This window comes from Scyliorhinus torazame, chromosome 19 (genome assembly GCF_047496885.1).
Source record: "Scyliorhinus torazame isolate Kashiwa2021f chromosome 19, sScyTor2.1, whole genome shotgun sequence".
Taxonomy (NCBI): Eukaryota; Metazoa; Chordata; class Chondrichthyes; order Carcharhiniformes; family Scyliorhinidae; genus Scyliorhinus; species Scyliorhinus torazame.
In genome coordinates, this window is record NC_092725.1 from 121,446,354 (window position 1) to 121,465,410 (window position 19,057).

At 47.4% G+C, this 19,057-nt stretch overlaps 1 protein-coding gene across 10 annotated transcripts in view; it reads right to left on the bottom strand.

The window, feature by feature from the left end:
* The window catches only part of lrriq1 (leucine-rich repeats and IQ motif containing 1), a 278,411-nt gene that overhangs the window by 95,680 nt on the left and 163,674 nt on the right, over positions 1-19,057 (bottom strand). For all 10 annotated transcript variants that reach the window (XM_072485134.1, XM_072485135.1, XM_072485136.1 and 7 more), the window contains one exon: positions 12,237-12,416. In XM_072485134.1, coding sequence (XP_072341235.1) covers positions 12,237-12,416 — 180 coding nt within the window. The remainder of the gene's footprint in view (positions 1-12,236; positions 12,417-19,057) is intronic.

Sequence of the window (19,057 nt, forward strand, 5' to 3'; positions counted from 1 at the left end):
GAGAGGTCTTGATGAGTACTTTTCTTCTGTATTTACAAATGAGAGGGGCGATATTGTTGGAGAGGACAGTGTGAAACAGATTGGTAAGCTCGAGGAAATACTTTCATAGATTTCATAGAATTTACAGTGCAGAAGGAGGCCATTCGGCCCATCGAGTCTGCACCGGCTCTTGGAAAGAGCACCCTACCCAAGGTCCACACCTCCACCCTATCCCCATAACCCAGTAACCCCACCCTACACTAAGGGCAATTTTGGACACTATGGGCAATTTATCATGGCCAATCCACCTAACCTGCACATCTTTGGACTGTGGGAGGAAACCGGAGCACCCGGAGGAAACCCACGCACACACGGGGAGGATGTGCAGACTCCGCACAGACAGTGACCCAAGCCGGAATCGAACCTGGGACCCTGGAGCTGTGAAGCATTTGTGCTAACCACCATGCTACCGTGCTGCCCCAAGGTACATTAGGGACCTTGTTAGGAAGGAAGATGTGTTGGGCATTTTGAAAAACTTGAGGATAGACAAGTCCCCCGGGCCTGACGGGATATATCCAAGGATTCTATGGGAAGCAAGAGATGAAATTGCAGAGCCGTTGGCAATGATCTTTTCGTCCTCACTGTCAACAGGGGTGGTACCAGGGGATTTGAGAGTGGCGCATGTTGTGCCCCTGTTCAAAAAAGGAACTAGGGATAACCCTGGGAATTACAGGCCAGTTAGTCTTACTTCGGTGGTAGGCAAAGTAATGGAAAGGGTACTGAAGGATAGGATTTCTGAGCATCTGGAAAGACACTGCTTGATTCGGGATAGTCAGCACGGATTTGTGAGGGGTAGGTCTTGCCTTACAAATCTTATTGAATTCTTTGAGGAGGTGACCAAGCATGTGGATGAAGGTAAAGCAGTGGATGTAGTGTGCATGGATTTTAGTAAGGCATTTGATAAAGTTCCCCATGGTAGACTTCTGCACAAAGTAAGGAGGCATGGGATAGTGGGAAATTTGGCCAGTTGGATAACGAACTGGCTAACCGATAGAAGTCAGAGAGTGGTGGTGGATGGCAAATATTCAGCCTGGATCCCCGTTACCAGTGGTGTACCGCAGGGATCAGTTCTGGGTCCTCTGCTGTTTGTGATTTTCATTAATGACTTGGATGAGGGAGTTGAAGGGTGGGTCAGTAAATTTGCAGACGATACGAAGATTGGTGGAGTTGTGGATAGTAAGGAGGGCTGTTGTCGGCTGCAAAGAGACATAGATAGGATGCAGAGCTGGGCTGAGAAGTGGCAGATGGAGTTTAACCCTGAAAAGTGTGAGGTTGTCCATTTTGGAAGGACAAATATGAATGCGGAATACAGGGTTAACGGCAGAGTTCTTGGCATTGTGGAGGAACAGAGAGACCTTGGGGTCTATGTTCATACATCTTTGAAAGTTGCCACTCAAGTGGATAGAGCTGTGAAGAAGGCCTATGGTGTGCTCGCGTTCATTAACAGAGGGATTGAATTTAAGAGCTGTGAGGTGATGATGCAGCTGTACAAAACTTTGGTAAGGCCACATTTGGAGTACTGTGTACAGTTCTGGTCGCCTCATTTTAGGAAGGATGTGGAAGCTTTGGAAAAGGTGCAAAGAAGATTTACCAGGATGTTGCCTGGAATGGAGAGTAGGTCTTACGAGGAAAGGTTGAGGGTGCTAGGCCTTTTCTCATTAGAACGGAGAAGGATGAGGGGCGACTTGATAGAGGTTTATAAGATGATCAGGGGAATAGATAGAGTAGACAGTCAGAGACTTTTTCCCCGGGTGGAACACACCATTACAAGGGGACATAAATTTAAGGTGAAAGGTGGAAGATATAGGAGGGATATCAGAGGTAGGTTCTTTACCCAGAGAGTAGTGGGGGCATGGAATGCACTGCCTGTGGAAGTAGTTGAGTCGGAAACATTAGGGACCTTCAAGCAGCTGTTGGATAGGTACATGGATTACGGGAAAATGATATAGTGTAGATTTATTTGTTCTTAAGGGCAGCACGGTAGCATTGTGGATAGCACAATTGCTTCACAGATCCATGGTCCCAGGTTCGATTCCGGCTTGGGTCATTGTCTGTGCGGAGTCTGCACGTCCTCCCCGTGTCTGCGTGGGTTTCCTCCGGGTGCTCCGGTTTCCTCCCACAGTCCAAAGATGTGCGGGTTAGGTGAATTGGCCAATGATAAATTGCCCTTAATGTCCAAATTGCCCTTGGTATTGGGTGGAGGTGTTGAGTTTGGGTAGGGTGCTCTTTCCAAGAGCTGGTGCAGACTCAAAGGGCCGAATGGCCTCCTTCTGCACTGTAAATTCAATGATAATCTATGATTAATCTAAGACAAAGGTTCGGCACAACATCGTGGGCCGAAGGGCCTGTTCTGTGCTGTATTTTCTATGTTCTATGTTCTATGAAGCCCTTCGTAGGGTGAACTCCACATCCTCCTGCAAGTGGCTCAGCCTGACTCAGTTTAAGGTGGTACATAGGGCTCATCTAACTAAGGCTAGGATGAATGTGTTCTTCACGGAAGTGGAGGACATGTGAGTGGTGCTAACCACATCCACATGTTCTGGTCATGTCCAAGGATGGTAAGCTTTTGGCTTTCCTTCTTTAGCACCATGTCAGCGATTCTTAACTTTGACATTGGGTGGCACTATGGCACAGTGGTTAGCACTGTTGCCTCACAGCACCAGGGACCCGGATTCATTTCCGGCCTTGGATGACTGTGCAAAGTTTGCACATTCTCCCCGTGTCTGCATGGGTTTCCTCCAGGTGCTCCAGCTTCCTCCCAAAGATGTGATTAGGTGGATTGGCCATGCTAAATTGCCCATTAGTATCCCTTAGGTTACAAGGATAGGGAGTGGGCCTAGATGGGGCACTCTTTCATAGGATCAGTATGACTCAATGGGCTCAATGGCCTCCTTCTGCACTGAAGGGAATCTATAGATATTATGATCTGGAGCCTTGTCCATTGGTGGCCATTTTTGGGGTGTCGGAGTCACCAGGGCTGCAGACCGGGGTTCAGGCAGATGTTCTTGCCTTTACCTCGTTGATAGACCAGAGGCATGCTCTGCTGGGATGGAGATATTCTGCTCTGCCCAGTGCCTTGGCTTGGCTAGATGACCTCATGGAATTTATATCTGGAAAAGTTCAAGTACTCCGTTCGGGGGTCAGTGGATGAGTTCTACCTGAGGTGGCAATCATTCAATTACTACGTGAAAGAGTTAGTCACCATCAGCTGTTAATGGTGGGGGGGAGGGGTTAGTTATTATTGGCGGTAAGTTATTTTTGTCTTTCTTTGGATGGGATTTATAAGTTTCATTGGGTGTTTTTTTTCCCTTTTTTCTTTTTTTGTGCGATATTGTAATATTTGATATTCGTTTTTTGGGCTGTTTGATGTTAATGTCATGTTTGTTATAAATGAAACATTTTAAATAAAAATATATATATATTTTTTAAAGGAAGTGTTTTAAAGGAGTATGCAGTAGTAGAAAAAGCAGCATGGTTTATGGAAGGGATTCCAGCATTTTCAAACTGTGCAGCTGAAGGCACAATGTCCAATGATGGAGCAATTAAAATCACAGATGCACAAAAGACCAGAATTAGACGGGCGCAGGGATCTCGAAACGTTTTTGGGCTGGAAGTGATTGCAAAGATATGGAGAGGCAAGGTCATAGAGGGAATTGCAGACAAGGATAAAAAATTTTAAATTAGTGTTGTCAGACCGGGAGCTCGGTCAATGGGTACAGCAATGGGTAAATGGACTTGACACAAGTTAGGGGACACATATAGTAGTTTGGGTGAATCAAGTTATTGTATAGTGGGAGGTCAGCCAGGAAAATATATAGTCGCATCAAGTTTTTTCTAAATTTGTTCATGGCTTGTGGGTGACGCTGGCTAGACCAGTATTTATTGCCCATCCCTATTTTCCCTTGAGAAGGTAATGGTGGTGAGCTGCCTAGTTGAACCACTGCAGCTCATGTGATGTAGCTCCACCCACAATGCTGTTAGAGTGGGAATCCAGGGATTTTGATTCACTAACTGTGAAAGAACAACAATATGGTTCAAGTCAGGGTGCTGTGTGTCTTGGGTGTTCCCATGCATTTGCTGTTCTTGTCCTTCTGGGTGTGATTTTGAAGGTGCTATTAAAGGAGCCTTGGTGAGTTTCTGCAGTGCATCCTGTAGATGGTACAAACTGCTGCCACTGTGCGTTGGTGGTAGAGGGAGTTAATTTTGATGGTGATGGACAGGGTGCCACTCAAGTGGGCTGCTTTGTCCAAGCTGGTGTGGAGCTTCTTGAGTATTATTGGAACTGCACTCGTACAGGCAAGTGGAGAGTATTCCATCACACTCCTAACTTGAGCCTTGTAGATAGTGGATAGGCACAGGGGAGTCAGGGAGTGATTTACCCTCTACAGCATTCCCAACCTCTTTTGTGACCTGCTCTTGTGGTTACAGTATTTATATGGCAAGTCCAGTTCAGTTTCTCGGCAATGGTAACCCCAGGCCGTTGATAGTGTGGGATTCAGCACGGTAGCACAGTGATTAGCACAGTTGCTTCACAGCTCCAGGGTCCAAGGTTCGAATACCGGCTTGGCTCACTGTCTGAGCGGAGACCGCACATTCTCCCCGTGTCTGTGTGGGTTTCCGCCGGGTGCTCCGATTTCCTCCCAGTCCAAAGATGTGTAGGTTAGGTGGATTGGCCATTCTAAATTGCCCATCGTGACAAAAAGGTTAGGTGGGGTTACTGGCTTACGGGGATAGGGTGGGTTAAGTAAGGTGATCGTTTCAAGGGCCGGTGCATGGCCTCCTTCTGCACTGTAAATTCTATGATAACATTGAATATCAAGTGGAAATGGTTAGATTCTCTCTTGTTGGCGAGGGTCATTGCCTGGCACTTGTGTGGCGTGAATGTTACTTGCCACTTATCAGCCCAAGCATGTGGACACAGAGACTCAAACTGCTTCAGTATCTGAGGAATCACAAATGGTGCTGAACATTGCGCGATCGTCCGCAGTTCTGACCCTTTAGATGTTTGAGCCTAGGACTCTACCCTGAGAAACTTCTGCAGCAATGTTCTGGTGCTGCGGTGATTGACCTCTAACAACCATAGCCATCTTCCTTTGTACTAGGTATGACTCCAAACAAGGGGTAACAAAATATGGATTCAAAAGCAGATGAGCTGAAGCAGGGACATAGTCAGGCGATGTTAGGCAAGTGGGTGAAAGTAGTGGCCAGGCATCTGGGGCACAATCTGGTGAGCACCACACAGTTGCTGATGCACATCAGGCGGAGGCAGGCCTCCAGGGGAGACAGATGTCTGAGGTCTGCTGCATCCAAGGAACCAGCTGGGTCCCAGTCGGATGCTGAGTCTCTGGACCATGTTTACCCAGAGCTGATGCAGATGTTAGGGTGCAGCCGTGAAATTCAGAGGGGGATGTCAGCGACACTCCAGCAGGTCCATAGCTGATTGGAGGAGTCCCAGAGGCTACGAGCACAGGAGATTGGCCCGGCAATGCGCAGCGGCAAGGCCAACACTGCTAGGGTGCTGACCGTAGTGGAAAGCCTAGAGCATACCATCAGCACCATGACTGCTGGTGTCCAAGGCGGTGCTCAGTCAATGACAGCCATGGCTGAGCACCTTGAGTCGATGGGGGAACATGTCCCTGACACAGGTGGACCTTGCCAAGGCGATGCGGACAATGTCCCAGTCTCAGGTGGGCAATGCTGAAATCTTCCGGAGCATGTCCCAGTCACTGGAGTACGTGTCCCAGTCTCAGATGGACATTGCCAGGGCACTGTGGTGCACATCTCATTCTCAGTTGGGCATTGCTGATACGCTCCAGAGCAAATCCCGATCGCTGAGGACCATATCCCAGGCGCAGGTGGACACTGGCAAAGCTTTGCAGAGCATGGCTTAGAGGGGCATCAATGAGGGCATCAACACCATGGTGCAGGCAATGGGGAGCCGCCAGGGCTGGTAGAGCCAGATGACGCATCGGCAATCAGAGCTCAGGCCAGCTGCCCCTCAGTCTCGAGGTGATCCCCAGAACATTGGCCGGGAGAAGGGAGTGCTAGAGACTAATCTGGAGCCATCCTTCAGGGAGATGACTGCAGTCACCTGCTCTACCCCCCATCCCCCGCAAACCAACCGCGCATCTCGGAGTCAGCATGTGGAACAGAGTGGCGCAGTGAAGCCAGTGACACCGGCAAGTCGGGCAGGAACCATCGACCCCAGATCCCCCCAACCGCATAGAGGATGCCAGCCAGGGACAAAAGTCAAATTATGTGGTAAACAGCAGATTGCCTTCACCTGATGTGGATCCTGGGGACAGACCTAAACTTAGGAGCAGAGCACGGAGGGCTAAGCGGATTGAGTATTACTGAGTAGACACTGGGGGAGGGTGGGCATCACCACTGGGGGTTAGGGACAGTTAGGTTCACGATATTACAGCATTAAAACATGTTACACCCGGGACATGTGAAGCCTCTGTCACATTATTCTGTAGTACTGGCTGGCCTGCACCCCTCTTCCCCAGTTGCCCTCCGCCAGCTCCCCCGAGCTCGCAGTCCTAGATTTGCTCCCCCACTGGAAGAAATGTGATGACGGAGAGGGGGGGGGGGGGGGGGGAGAGTAATGGGTGGGTGGACTGTCGGGGGAGGGGGGAGCATGGGTGGGTGTGGACATGGGGTGGGAAGGAGGAAATATGACAGACAAAGCCACGTCCTATGAGAAGCAGGCAAGGATGAGGGCCTCCCTGGTCCTCCAGGAATGCCAGACCCTCACTGGCATCACCTATTCTCCATCCTCCGGTTGGTTTTGCATGTCCGCCTGGGGCTAGTTCTCCAGCTCCTCCTGGTCTGGCTCCTCATCCTCCTCCTTGGACGAGGCCGTGTGTTCTTCCTCTTCCATCTCCAGCACATCGCTCCTTTGCTGTGCCAGTTTGTGGTGGGAAGAGCAGAATATCGCAAAGTGGGTGACCCTCCGGGGGGTCGTACTTCAATACACCACCAGAGTCTCTGGAACTGCATTTTAAACAGCCCGATGCACCACTCAATGACCATCCAGGTGGTCACAAGGGCCTCATTACATCGGTTCTCCACATTGGTCTCCAGCTTCCATACTGACGTCATTAGCCAGGACCTCAGCCTTATCCCCCAAGAGCCAACAGGTCATCCTTGGGTATCTCTCGAAGACGCCGGGGTTCTCCGACTGTCCCCGGATGTAGCTGTCGTGCACACTCCTGGGGAAGTGTGCACACGGCATGGTAGCACAAGTGGTTAGCGCTGTTGCTTCACAGCTTCAGCGTCCCAGGTTCAATTCCTGGCTTGGGTCACTGTATGTGCGGAGTCTGCACGTTCTCCCTGTGTCTATGTGGGGTTTCCTCTGGGTGCTCCGGTTTCCTCCCACAGTCCAAAGATGTGCAGGTTAGGTAGACTGGCCATGCTAAACTGCCCTTAGCGTCCAAAAAGGTTGGTGGGATTACTGGGTTACGGGGATAGGGTGGAGGTGTGGGCTTAAGTAAGGAGCTCTTTCCAAGGGCCGGTGCAGACTCAATGGGCCAAATGGCCTCCTTCTGCACTGTAAATTCTATGACTCTATGATCTTAAGGTGGTGATCACTCACATGTTGGACGTTCAGGGAGTGGGACCCCTTCCTGTTTATGAAGGACGCTCTCAGACAGCTCAGTGCATGCAAAGCAACATGCGGGCCATCTATTACCCCCTGGACCTGGGGCATCCTGGCGATAGCGAAGAATCCTGCTGCCTGGGCATCTTGTTGGGCTTGGTAAAGTTTATATAGTTGGCTGCACTTTTGGGCTGCTGGCTGGAATATGCCACACAAGTCCCTGCTCGAGCCCTGGAATGATCCTGAGGCATAAAGGGTTAGGGCTGTGATAAACGTTGCGGCCACCGGGAGCAGGCATCATCCTCCTCCACATGGTGCCCATTGCGCCAGGACATGTCACAGATGCCGCACAGTCTCCTTGCTGTGGAACACTTTGTCCGACATCTTTTTCAAATTGCAGCTGGTGACTAGTGGTGTGCCTCAGGGGTCGGTGCTGGGACCACAACGTTTCGCAATATATATAAAAGATCGAGAAGAAGGAACTGAAGGCACTGTTGCTAAGTTTGCAAATGATACAAAGATCTGTAGAGGGACAGGTAGAATTGAGGAAGCAGGCGGGCTGCAGGATTTGGACAGGCTAGGACAGTGGGCGAAGAAGTGGAAAATGAAATACAATGTGGAAAAGTGTGAGGTTATGCACTTTGGAAGGAGAAATGGAGCATAGACTATTTTCTAAATGAGGAGATGCTTAGGAAATCAGAAGCACGAAGGGACTTGGGAGTCCTTGTTTACGATTCTCTTAAGGTTAACGTGCAGATTCAGTCGGCAGTTAGGAAGGCAAATGCAATGTTAGCATTCATGTCGAGAGGGCTAGAATACAAGACCATGGATGTACTTCTAAGGCTATATAAAGCTCTGGTAAGACCACATTTGGAGTACTGTGAGCAGTTTTGGGCCCCATATCTAAAGAAGGATGTGCTGGCCTTGGAAAGGCTCCAGAGGAGGTTCACAAGAATAATCCCTGGAATGAAGAGCTTGTCGTATGAGAAACGGTTGAGGGCTCTGGGTCTGTACTCATTGGAGTTTAGAAGGCTATGGGGGGATCTTATTGAAACTTACAGGATACTTTGAGGCCTGTATAGAGTGGACGTGGAGAGGATGTTTCCACTTGTAGGAAAAACTAGAAGCAGAGGACACAATCTCAAACTGAACAGAGATGAGGAGGAATTTCTTCAGGCAGAGGGTGGTGAATCTGTGGAACTCTTTGCCGCAGAAGGCTGTGGAGGCCAAATTACTGAGTGTCTTCAAGATAGAGACAGACAGATTCGTGAGCAATAAGGGGATCAGGGGTTATGGGGAGAAGGCAGGAGAATGGGGATGAGAAAAATATCAGCCATGATTGAGGGGCGGAGCAGACTCGATGGTTCGAGTGACCTAATTCTGTTCCTATGTCTTATGGCCGTATCTGTTTGAAAGACCAACGACGCCTGTACTCCTTGGGCTGTCGCCGGTCTCCCCCTCTGGGTCCTACCCTGGCCTGATGGGCGGCTGGGTCCTCAGGGTGTGGGATGGGCCCCTGCACAATAGACGCCGGCCCGAGTCTCTGTTAATGCTGCTGTCCCTGCTTTCTCTGGCATCTGGCCGCCTGCACTGCCACCCCTACCACAAGGGCAACTTCTGCAGAGTCCACAATATCATCCATCAGGTGATATCGGTAAGGAATTGGAGAGGGTGAGAGACCGAGAATCAGTTATGGCTTGCACCTCGGACCCGTGGGTTCCCCATGCCTCTCCATCCTCACATCAGTTGCCATCCCTCAGGGTGCCATCCAACACTCCTTGCACGCGCAGCCCCGGCTGCAGCAGGACCCCTGGACACTGGACCCCAGACACTGTACCCCAGGCACCCGCTGGTAACGTTCCCTGGGCCAGGCGCTGGTTCCCTCCTGGGTCCACAAACACACCCTCTGGTCATGGGGATGTCCCGGTTCTGCAGTCCAACTCCTGGGTGTTTGAATATTAGATGTTGCCTCTGGAGTTCAGGCACAGTGTCTAGGCCTCACAGTCTGAATGGGATGATAGGCAGTAATTTGCGCGACATAGCATGCCTACCTATGGGATACCACTTGGGAGCTATGAAGTGCTCACATTATTAGAATTGCCAATTCCCTAAGGGCAGCATGGTGGCGCAGTGGTTAGCACTGCAGTCTCACGTCGCCGAGGTCCCAGGTTCGATCCCGGCTCTGGGTCACTGTCCGTGTGGAGTTTGCACATTCTCTTCGTGTTTGCGTGGGTTTCGCCCCCATAACCCAAAGATGTGCAAGGTAGGTGGATTGAACACGCTAAATTGCCCCTTAATTGGAAAAAATGAATTTGGTACTCTAAATTTTTTTTATTTTTAAAGAATTGCCAATTCCCTGTTAGCAATAGCCTTCAGCTGTGCGGCCAGCTGCCGTCATGGTCAGCGGGGTTTAAAGTGACCTTCAGCATATTACCACGGAGGCGGGGCTCTGTTCTGGGGGTGTTTGGTGGGACGGACAGGCAGCAGCTGGAGTTATGGGACACGTGGGTACTGGACCACTCACCCCCTAGCAAAGGAGCTAACCCCACTGATATTAGCCGACCCCCCCCCTCCCCCCAACTGGGCACTGCGTCCCTCCCCGGGCTCCCTCACCCATCTGAGCACTGGGGCTCATGCTGACTGGTCATTTACCAAAATGGCTACTCACTTCCTCTGGTCCACAGCAGCCAGTTTGCTAACTTCACAATTTTAAATAGGTGTACTAAACGGTGCCCGCAGTACTGCATGCTGGGGAGCCGGTTAGATCACGGGAGTCTGTGAGATGGGGGATCCTTCCCGTTAATGGAATGGAAATTGGCCTTAATTAGTGATTACTGGTTTCTTGCCATGCTGTGGCAGGATCTGGATCTTGCCAACGGGAACCGATCGGCGCCCGGCATGGTTCTCGATTTCGGCCTCTCCTGTGATCTAACCGGTTTGTGCGGATTTTTACCCATCGCAACGCGGCCGTTAGATCGCGCCCACGATGTCAAAGGTCCAACAAATAGACCTTGTACATTGTGGAATGCATTTTTTACAGCTGCCATCCACATCAGTCTTTTCTAAACAGAATGTATTTTGTTTATGGTTTTAATTTCGATCAGTAAATATATCCCTGGAATCTCCATGTTGCCGTAGAAGGATATTAATTCATTTAAATAACTCCAAGCACTCAGGCAATTGGACTTGATGTACTGTGGCAGAAACAAATTCAGTTTTACTGACCTTGTCGCCTAACATCATGACTGAAGGGGGAGATTGAATGGCAGATTATCATTTCTGCTAACTTGCTCCATGTTCTTGCTGTCTTGTTGGTGATTAGAGACTGGAGAAAACAATATTGCTAGTTCACTGCTACCACCTAGCTGCAAACTCCTGTCACTACTGGTGATTAAGTTCGATCTCAACTGTTGCCTGACAGAATTACACTTGCAATGTTCGAGCCACCTTTAATCACAGGCAAATTAGTACAAATGTTGCGATGCCACTTATTAAACCATGAAGACAGGCAATTTAAGAAATTATACAGAGTCAATACTTTGAGGCTGAAGTACTGTTTGAATGTTTACAGAATGGAAGGAGTTCTGAACTGAATTGGCTTAGCAATAAACTTAAATTGAGAAAGGGTAAAATAGTCACTGGGTGCTCAGTGAAAAGTCATACAGAAATATTTATAAATATTTATTGCTCCTTCAACTCACATAATGTACTTGATGCATAACTGCTTTAGCTATCCATCACCAGATCTGCCTGGGCCAAATCGAGCGCTATCAAACCTCACTTGCCTCTGGCCAAATTGCATACAAATTCAGGATCACCTTGCAGAAAACATATAATCCCGGATTATTTTTCTCCACCTTTTCCCTTCATCCCGATCACCTTCACCTTCAATAAGTGTGCGATCTCATGGACTTAATTATCACTAACACTGATGACATTCGATTTGGCTGCTTCTGTCACATACCCCTTTTCTCTTTGCCTATCAAGTTAGACCGCTTCAAAAGGCGATACTTCAGCCTTTATAAAACATCAACCTCAAACTTCCTTTCCTCTCTAAAGTTCTTCAACATGTCATAGTCTGTCAAATGCATGACCAGCTTTCCCACAGTTCCATGTTTATAAATTCCCTTTATAATCCTCGGTCTCTCTTATGTTAAGCTTTTAGTCACTCCTCCCTAACATCCCTTCTTGGCTCAGCATGCATTTTTGCTTACTCATTGATTCAGTGAAGCACCCTGAGACATTTTATACATTAAAGGTTATATAAAAAGTTATCAAGTTGTGATAAATCATTTTTATTAATTTGTTTACATACTCTGATATAATGTACTTGAAGGATGGTAGAAAACCCAATAAACCAACATGACATTTTTACCAAATATTGAATTTCATTCCACCCACACACTCGCCTCAGTGGATACTTCAAATCAAGTGTTGATATATTAAAATGGAAAATACTTAAACTAAATTGTCCTGTTTCCTGTTCTGTGCAATTCTTTAATCAAACCAATGTATGTGTCAAAAAACTATGTGCTTAAATGAAGCATGGCTTCATGTTACAGTCAAAAAGGGATGAAATGTGAAAAGAGAGACTTACTCCAGTTCAGTTTCATGTCTCCTGAGTAATAACTCAAAGTTTTGAAGCTGGGCCTGACACAGTGCCAGGAAACTCCCTGGTGAAAGTCCTCTATGTCTTTCTGCATAAAGATCATCACTGGAACAAATCCTCTCACCATCCACTATCTTCAAGCTTGGCAACATTTTCAGGATTGAACATCTGAAAGAAACACGCAAAATTGACATAAAAGATTACTACTTTATTAATGTACAGTACGAAAATATAATTTCAATCTTCCACTGAATCTTTTCTCTTGCACAGAACTGCTTAAATATTCGTATCAGATTTATTCCTAAACAACATTTTTTCTTATATAGAAAAGAATGAGATTACAGCACAATAAGATGATCATTAATCAAAACATAAGTCAATCCTTAAAAGGTTATTCCATTAAGTAAATTGGTGGCTGACAAAAGCAAGTACGTAAAAGTGAGAAAAACTATTAATTTATACTCTTTCTTTCAGAGTATTAAATTATGTTCCTTGACAGAAACACAGTATGCAATATTTTCTCGTGTAATATTTAATCTTCCTCTTTTATAGTAGACGTTCAGAAAAGAATTACCTGAAATAAAAATGTAGTTATATTATAATGATAACATTTAATGGAGAATGTTCATCTGTAAATGTAAATTTTACATATGTTCTCTCCCAATATTTCCTTTGGCAACATCCACTTTCACTTTTACAACTCTGACTATTTAAACAAATGTGTACTGCTATTGTTATTACCTTGTTAATACTGGTTTTTTTTGCAGCATTATTGGTCCAGATTCCATTGTCAGCTGCAAAGTGACAAAAACTACCCAATAAAAACCTAATGGCACGGTGTCACAGTGGTTAGCACTGCTGCCTCACAGCTCCAGGATCCCGGGTTCAATTCCGGCTTCGGTTAACTGTCTGTGTGGAATTTGCACTTTCTCCCCGTGTCTGCATGGGTTTCCTCCCCGTGTCTGCATGGGTTTCCTCCGGGTGCTCTGGTTTCCTCCCACAGTCCAACGATGTGCAGGTTAGGTGGATTGGTCATGCTAAATTGCCCCTTGGTGTCCAAAAAAGTTAGGTGAGGTTAATGGGTTACAGGGATAGGGCGTGGGCTTAAGTGGGGTGCTCTTTCCAGGGGCCAGTGCAGACTCGATGGGTCGAATGGACTCTTTCTGCACTATAAATTCTATGATTCTAAGATTCTTTGATCCTTGTAAGAGTGCTGTTACGTAATTTCAAGTGCCTCTCTCACAAGCTGTGCCAATGCTGGGTGCAGGTGGAAATACTAGTGGGAGGGCTGAGATGGAAGAAGGACTAGGAGGGGGCAGCATGTGGTACACAAGAGGGAGGTGGGAAATGGATGCAGGACTGGCGGTGTGGATGTAGAACAGGAGAGCAACAAGGAGGCATGGGGGCAGGATTTGTGGAATGATGTAGAACATGAGAGGGGAGGCAGGGCTGAGGGAATGTAAAATGAGAATAGAGTGGCGATACAGAGGCAAGACTAGCGGGTGGTCAAGGAACAGAATGCAGTCATAAAAGAGTGTTCAGATTGTCCAAGGAAGAGACCATCCTAGGACTGAGGCCACGTTGTTGGGGAATATTCAAGAGACCCTATTGGGGCTGGACAGGCCATGATGGAGCGTTCTGGCACACGTCTTGTTCTCGTGTTGGGCAGGAAAAGGCCTCTCTGGGCAGTGATGGTGCTGCACAGCGCGGTCTACAGGGCACGGTTATTCACCTAAGGAAGTGGTCCTGGGAATGGGGACTTGAGTCATGATATTCGAAGATAGAGGGCATAGTAATGTTCAAGGGAGGCATCTGGATCCTGTAAGTCAGTAGCCGAAAAGTCATGGGGGGGTATTAGATGGTCTCATGGAGGGAGGGCACTCCCTGAAAGTAAGGGTGTAGGCGGCCTAGAGAAGGGGAGTGGTCAAGTCAATAAAGAGCATGGAAACATCACTATTAAAGGGTTTGGGGGCGGGGTGGGGAGAACAAGAATATCTACATGAACAATAATGGGCTCAAGGGTAATAGGAGGAGGCTGGATAGTGACAAAAGAGGAATCAGGTAGCAACAAGTATGGAGGTGGATGGGACAAACTTGGTGGGTGACAGGGGCAGGCTGGAAGCTTTTTCCCGTATGAAAGTCAGCAGCACAGCTTCCACAGGAATGACGCAGTTCAAAAAAGATAGAAAAAATTGATCATGGAGGTGTCTCTGGGTATGTGGGAGGAGCTCTGCACTAAGGTTTTTGGCCGATTCAACATAGGAACCCAGGAAGAGGAGCAGGCCATTCAGCCCCTCGAGCCTGTCTCGCTGTTCAATGAGATCATGGCTGATCTGTGGCTTAACTCCATATACCTGCCGTTGTCCCATATCCCTTAATGTCTTTGCTTCACAAAAAAAATCATATTTAAAACTAACATTTATAGCTTCAACTGCTGTTTGTGGGAGAGAGTTCCAAACCTCTACCACCCTTTGTGTGAAGAAGTGCTTCCTAACATCTCTCCTCAATGGTCTGGCCCTAATTTTTAGACTATGCCCTCTAGTGTTAGAATCTCCAACTAGTGGAAATGGTTTATCTACTCTGACCTTTCTTGTTATTAGCTTGAAGACTTCGATCCATTAACCTTCTAAATTCTAGAGAAACAGGACTAATTTGTGTAATCTTTCCTTGTAACTTAACCCCTGTATTCCAAATGTCATTTTTGTAAACGTACGTTACACTCCCTCCAAGGTCAATATATCCTTTCTAAGGGGTGGTACCCAGACCTGCCCACAGTACTCCAAGGGTTTTGTATAGCTGCTGCATAACCTGTGTCTTTAAACTCCAATCCTCTAAATATAAAGGCTGGCATTCCATTAGCCTTTTTGATTTTCTGCACTTGTTCGTGGCATTTTAAAGATCTTTGCGCCTGAACCCCTTTTGGACATCCACTGTACTTAATCTCTCCCCATTTAGAAAGTACCCTGCTCTCTCCTTTTTTGGTCCAAAATGGATAACTTCACATTTGCTTACATTGAATTCCATCTGTCACAATTTTGTCCATTTACCGAGTCTGTCAATAACGCCTTGCAGTGTTATGCTAACATCTAGACTGTCTCCAATGCTGATTAATTTTGTATCATCAGCAAATTTGGATATATGACTTTACAAGCCACCATCCATGTCTTTAATGAATGTGAATAATTGAGGCCCCAACACAGATCCCTGAGGTGCACCATTAGTCACATCCTGCCAATTAGAGTTGTTACCCAATTTCCCCATTCTGACGCCCACCACTCAACTAATTTCCTAACCATGTCAATAAATTTTCCTCAACTCCGTGGGCTTCCACTTGAGTCAATAGTCTCTTATGTGGGACTTTATCAATGCCTTCTGTAAATCCATATAAATAACATCCATAGACATTACCAATCCACTACCTTATTCACCTCTTAAAAAAATTCAGTGAGATTTGTTCGGCATGACCTTTCCTTCACAAATCCATGCTGGCTCTCCCTAATCAACCAAACTTTTGAGGTGTTCAGTGACCCTATCCCTGATTATAGACACTAGCAATTTCCCCACCAGAGATGTTGAGCTAACTGGTCTGTAATTTCCTGGTTTCCCCCTTTCACCTTTCTTAAAAGGTGGAGTGACATGTGCAATTTTCCAATTCAGAGGGACTATTCCTGAATCTAGGGTACTCTGAAAGATTTTAGTGGGCCTACATTGCTCTTGACCACCCGCTTTCCCTTTATATAACTATAAAATGTCTTCTTATTGAATTGGATGACCATTGCAAGTTTCCTTTCATAATCTCTTTTAGTAGCTCTTTTAAGCTGCTTTGTGATCCGTTGCTGGTTTTGTATCTATCCCATACTTGCAGTCATGATATATGTGAAAGGACTGTGTATCAATAGCTATTGTCAAAGCCACTGGAGGACAAACACCAGAAGCCCGACATTGGATTTGTGGACTTGGGTGTTTGGACCCTAATTAAGATCCTTACTGTGAATGTGCAGTCACATCTGAGCAGAAAGCTCAACCACCTGGATTGGATGGACATGGTATGCCATGTGCAGTCTGAGAGCAGATCAAGGACTAGGAGTTCGTACTCCTGCCTTGCGTATAGAGGAAGACCATTCAATGGGAACTACCATTGTTTGTTAAATTGTATCTGTTCACTTAAGGCAACACTGCCTTCTTGATGAGCGCAGGACAGTGCTACAGATGCCTTCACCTGTCTAGGGATGTGGTAGGTCACATTTGGCACTTCCTCTATGAGGAACACACACCACAAGGGCTTGGAAGAATCCAATGCTCTCAGGTTTGTTGCTGCACAGAACATTTATATTTGCAAGAGTGCAGTTTAAATAGTGAATGAACAACTGTGCCACCACTGAATATTCAAAACATCTTAATTTTCCTAACCCTATCGTTATGTCGAGGTGCTGTCCCGACATCCACAGAAGAGGTGGATCCAGCCTGTTGACTGCCATTCCCTATAGTCTGAGGTGACTTTGACGGGTGTCCTCTGGTGGCCTAAGCTTGGAGAGCACTGGACTGCTGAAGGTCACCTGCTCTGGAGCAAGTGCACCCTCCTCAGCCTGGCCTGCTGGAGTTGATTGGTTCACAGGCAGAGGGGAATTGGAGTGGCAGGATACCCCTAAAGTGACTGGGCTGGATGCCACTGGGGTGCCTGGCTAGCGCTCCTCCTCCACTTGGCTGCCAAAGGGTCCCTACCTGATTCCTTAAGAAGTGTCCAGGAGCAAGGTTAAAATGCCGTCTCTCTCTCGCCTTGCCCTGCTGGAATGCACCCATAGTTAGAGTGATGGTACGTAGGGTCCAAGTACAAATCCGCTGCTGAACCTGGGTCTCCAAGGTGGTCGCCACTGTATCCATGGTGCCTTCAGTGTGCTCGCATGCTGGAGCCATGACATCAGAATGTGGACAGACGTCTTCCAGTCTGGTGACAGACTGTGACAACTATTCCTGATGTTCCTCTGCCTGTCTTTGAATCTCCAACATTTCTCTCAGAGCTGATTCCAGAGGCTCATCATCTGACTTGGTCTCCAGTAGTCCTCTGAGTGTCAGGGCCCTTAGCTGCCACTGTTTCTGCCTTCTGTGGTTTAGGTGTCTGTCAGTGAGGTGATTACCAGATTGGGTGAATCCCAACCCTACTCTAGAACGAGCACCGAATGAGATGCATATATCTGCGCTGGTGGAGGGTGCAGGTTAATGCATTGACATGTCTTTATCTGATGGTCCCTCTGTATCCTCATCAGAGGTGGTCTGGGGTCTGGGGCTGAGGCACTTGCTAGAACTCTTGCTCTGCCTTTTCTTGCTGGTAGCTGGAATAGAGAAAAGAGATTGTCTTTGTACCAGTGTTGTTGATATTTACTGGATGGACGCTCTCTGGCTGATCTGGGTAGGCCGATCTGACCTTCAACATAGGAATGATCCCTGTCCTCTCCAGCTAGCTCTGCAACCTGCTCCTTGTGGGAGAAGAGCATCATTAGCTCAGGGATCTGAACTCTGGACTTTGCTCTCCCTTTGATTATGGGAGATCTTGTCCTGCATAAAGACAGATGAATTGATTGTGAGCATTATAGATGAAAGAGCATTTTAGAAGCATGCATGCCCGCTGTGTATATTGAGCCCTTTCCAGTAAAGGGTTAAGACGTAATTCCCGCAAGATCTTACATGAGCTGGTTAGCCTAAAGTGGCTGACAGACTTTCAGTGCTAATGTCCCACCTGCTGGCCATGTGTGACATCCCTGTGGACTCTAACCCTTAGAGTATCTGGTGTGTTTATGAGGCTGTGAGGTTGGAGTGAGTAGAAATTTCACTTATCCTGGTGGAGTACATCAGATCATTCATTCTTTTCCTACATTGTAGTGAGATCATCTACTGTTGGCCATGGGCACTGACCTCCCTGGCGGCCTCCTGTCAGGCCAGTGTGGTCTGGTGTGGTCTGTGGCAGCCCCTGTACCTCCAGTCCAACTCCAGCTCCCATTTGAAGAAGGAGAATCTCCCACCTTTCCGGGACGGCCTTGAGGAGAATCTACAAGGAAGGGTTCCTGAACCATGGGGCAGTGGGTTTTGTCCTTTATGGCACCGTGCTGAAGCAAAGCTATACAATGGCTTGCATTGAGTGAATGTCTGTGCAGGCGCCATTTAAATATGATGTCAGGACCTTTGACATTAATGGCAGGGTAGACAAATCCCTGCTGCCCTGTTATGAGATTCAACAAGTTCCTTGGTGATGCATAATTAATGAGCTGAAAAGTGCAAAATCAGGCGTATTGGGCAGAACGGTACAACGGTGGTTAGCACAGTGGCTTCACAGCTCCAGGGTCCCAGGTTCGATTCCTGGCTTGGGTCACTGATTGTGCGGAGTCTGCACGTTCTCCCAGTGTCTATGTGTTTCCTCTGGGTGCACAGGCCAGGATGTTATTCTAAGGAATCCTGGTGAGCGGAGCTCCTCGGTGTTGAAAATGGGGTTGTGTGGGGCCTCAGCTGCGTGTACCCCGTTGGGGCCCCTTATTTCACGTAAGTGGCGTTTTATAGCCATGTGTTGCTCGGCGCTGCAAGGGCTGGGAAACATGCGGCTAAACGAGCTTGCTATGGGACTTTGTTCCTGTTTAGTTGAATCGCGTCTTATGTCTTTAGGTCAACATTAAAGCTTCAAATTGCTCCGTAATCATGATGGAGTTTTTCTTTGTAAACAACTCAATGTAACAATGCAGTTAGAGGTATTCTGCCACTAGGTGGAAATCTCGCACTTCTGCTACCATTGATAGCAACCTAAAATCAACCTCTAAACCTGC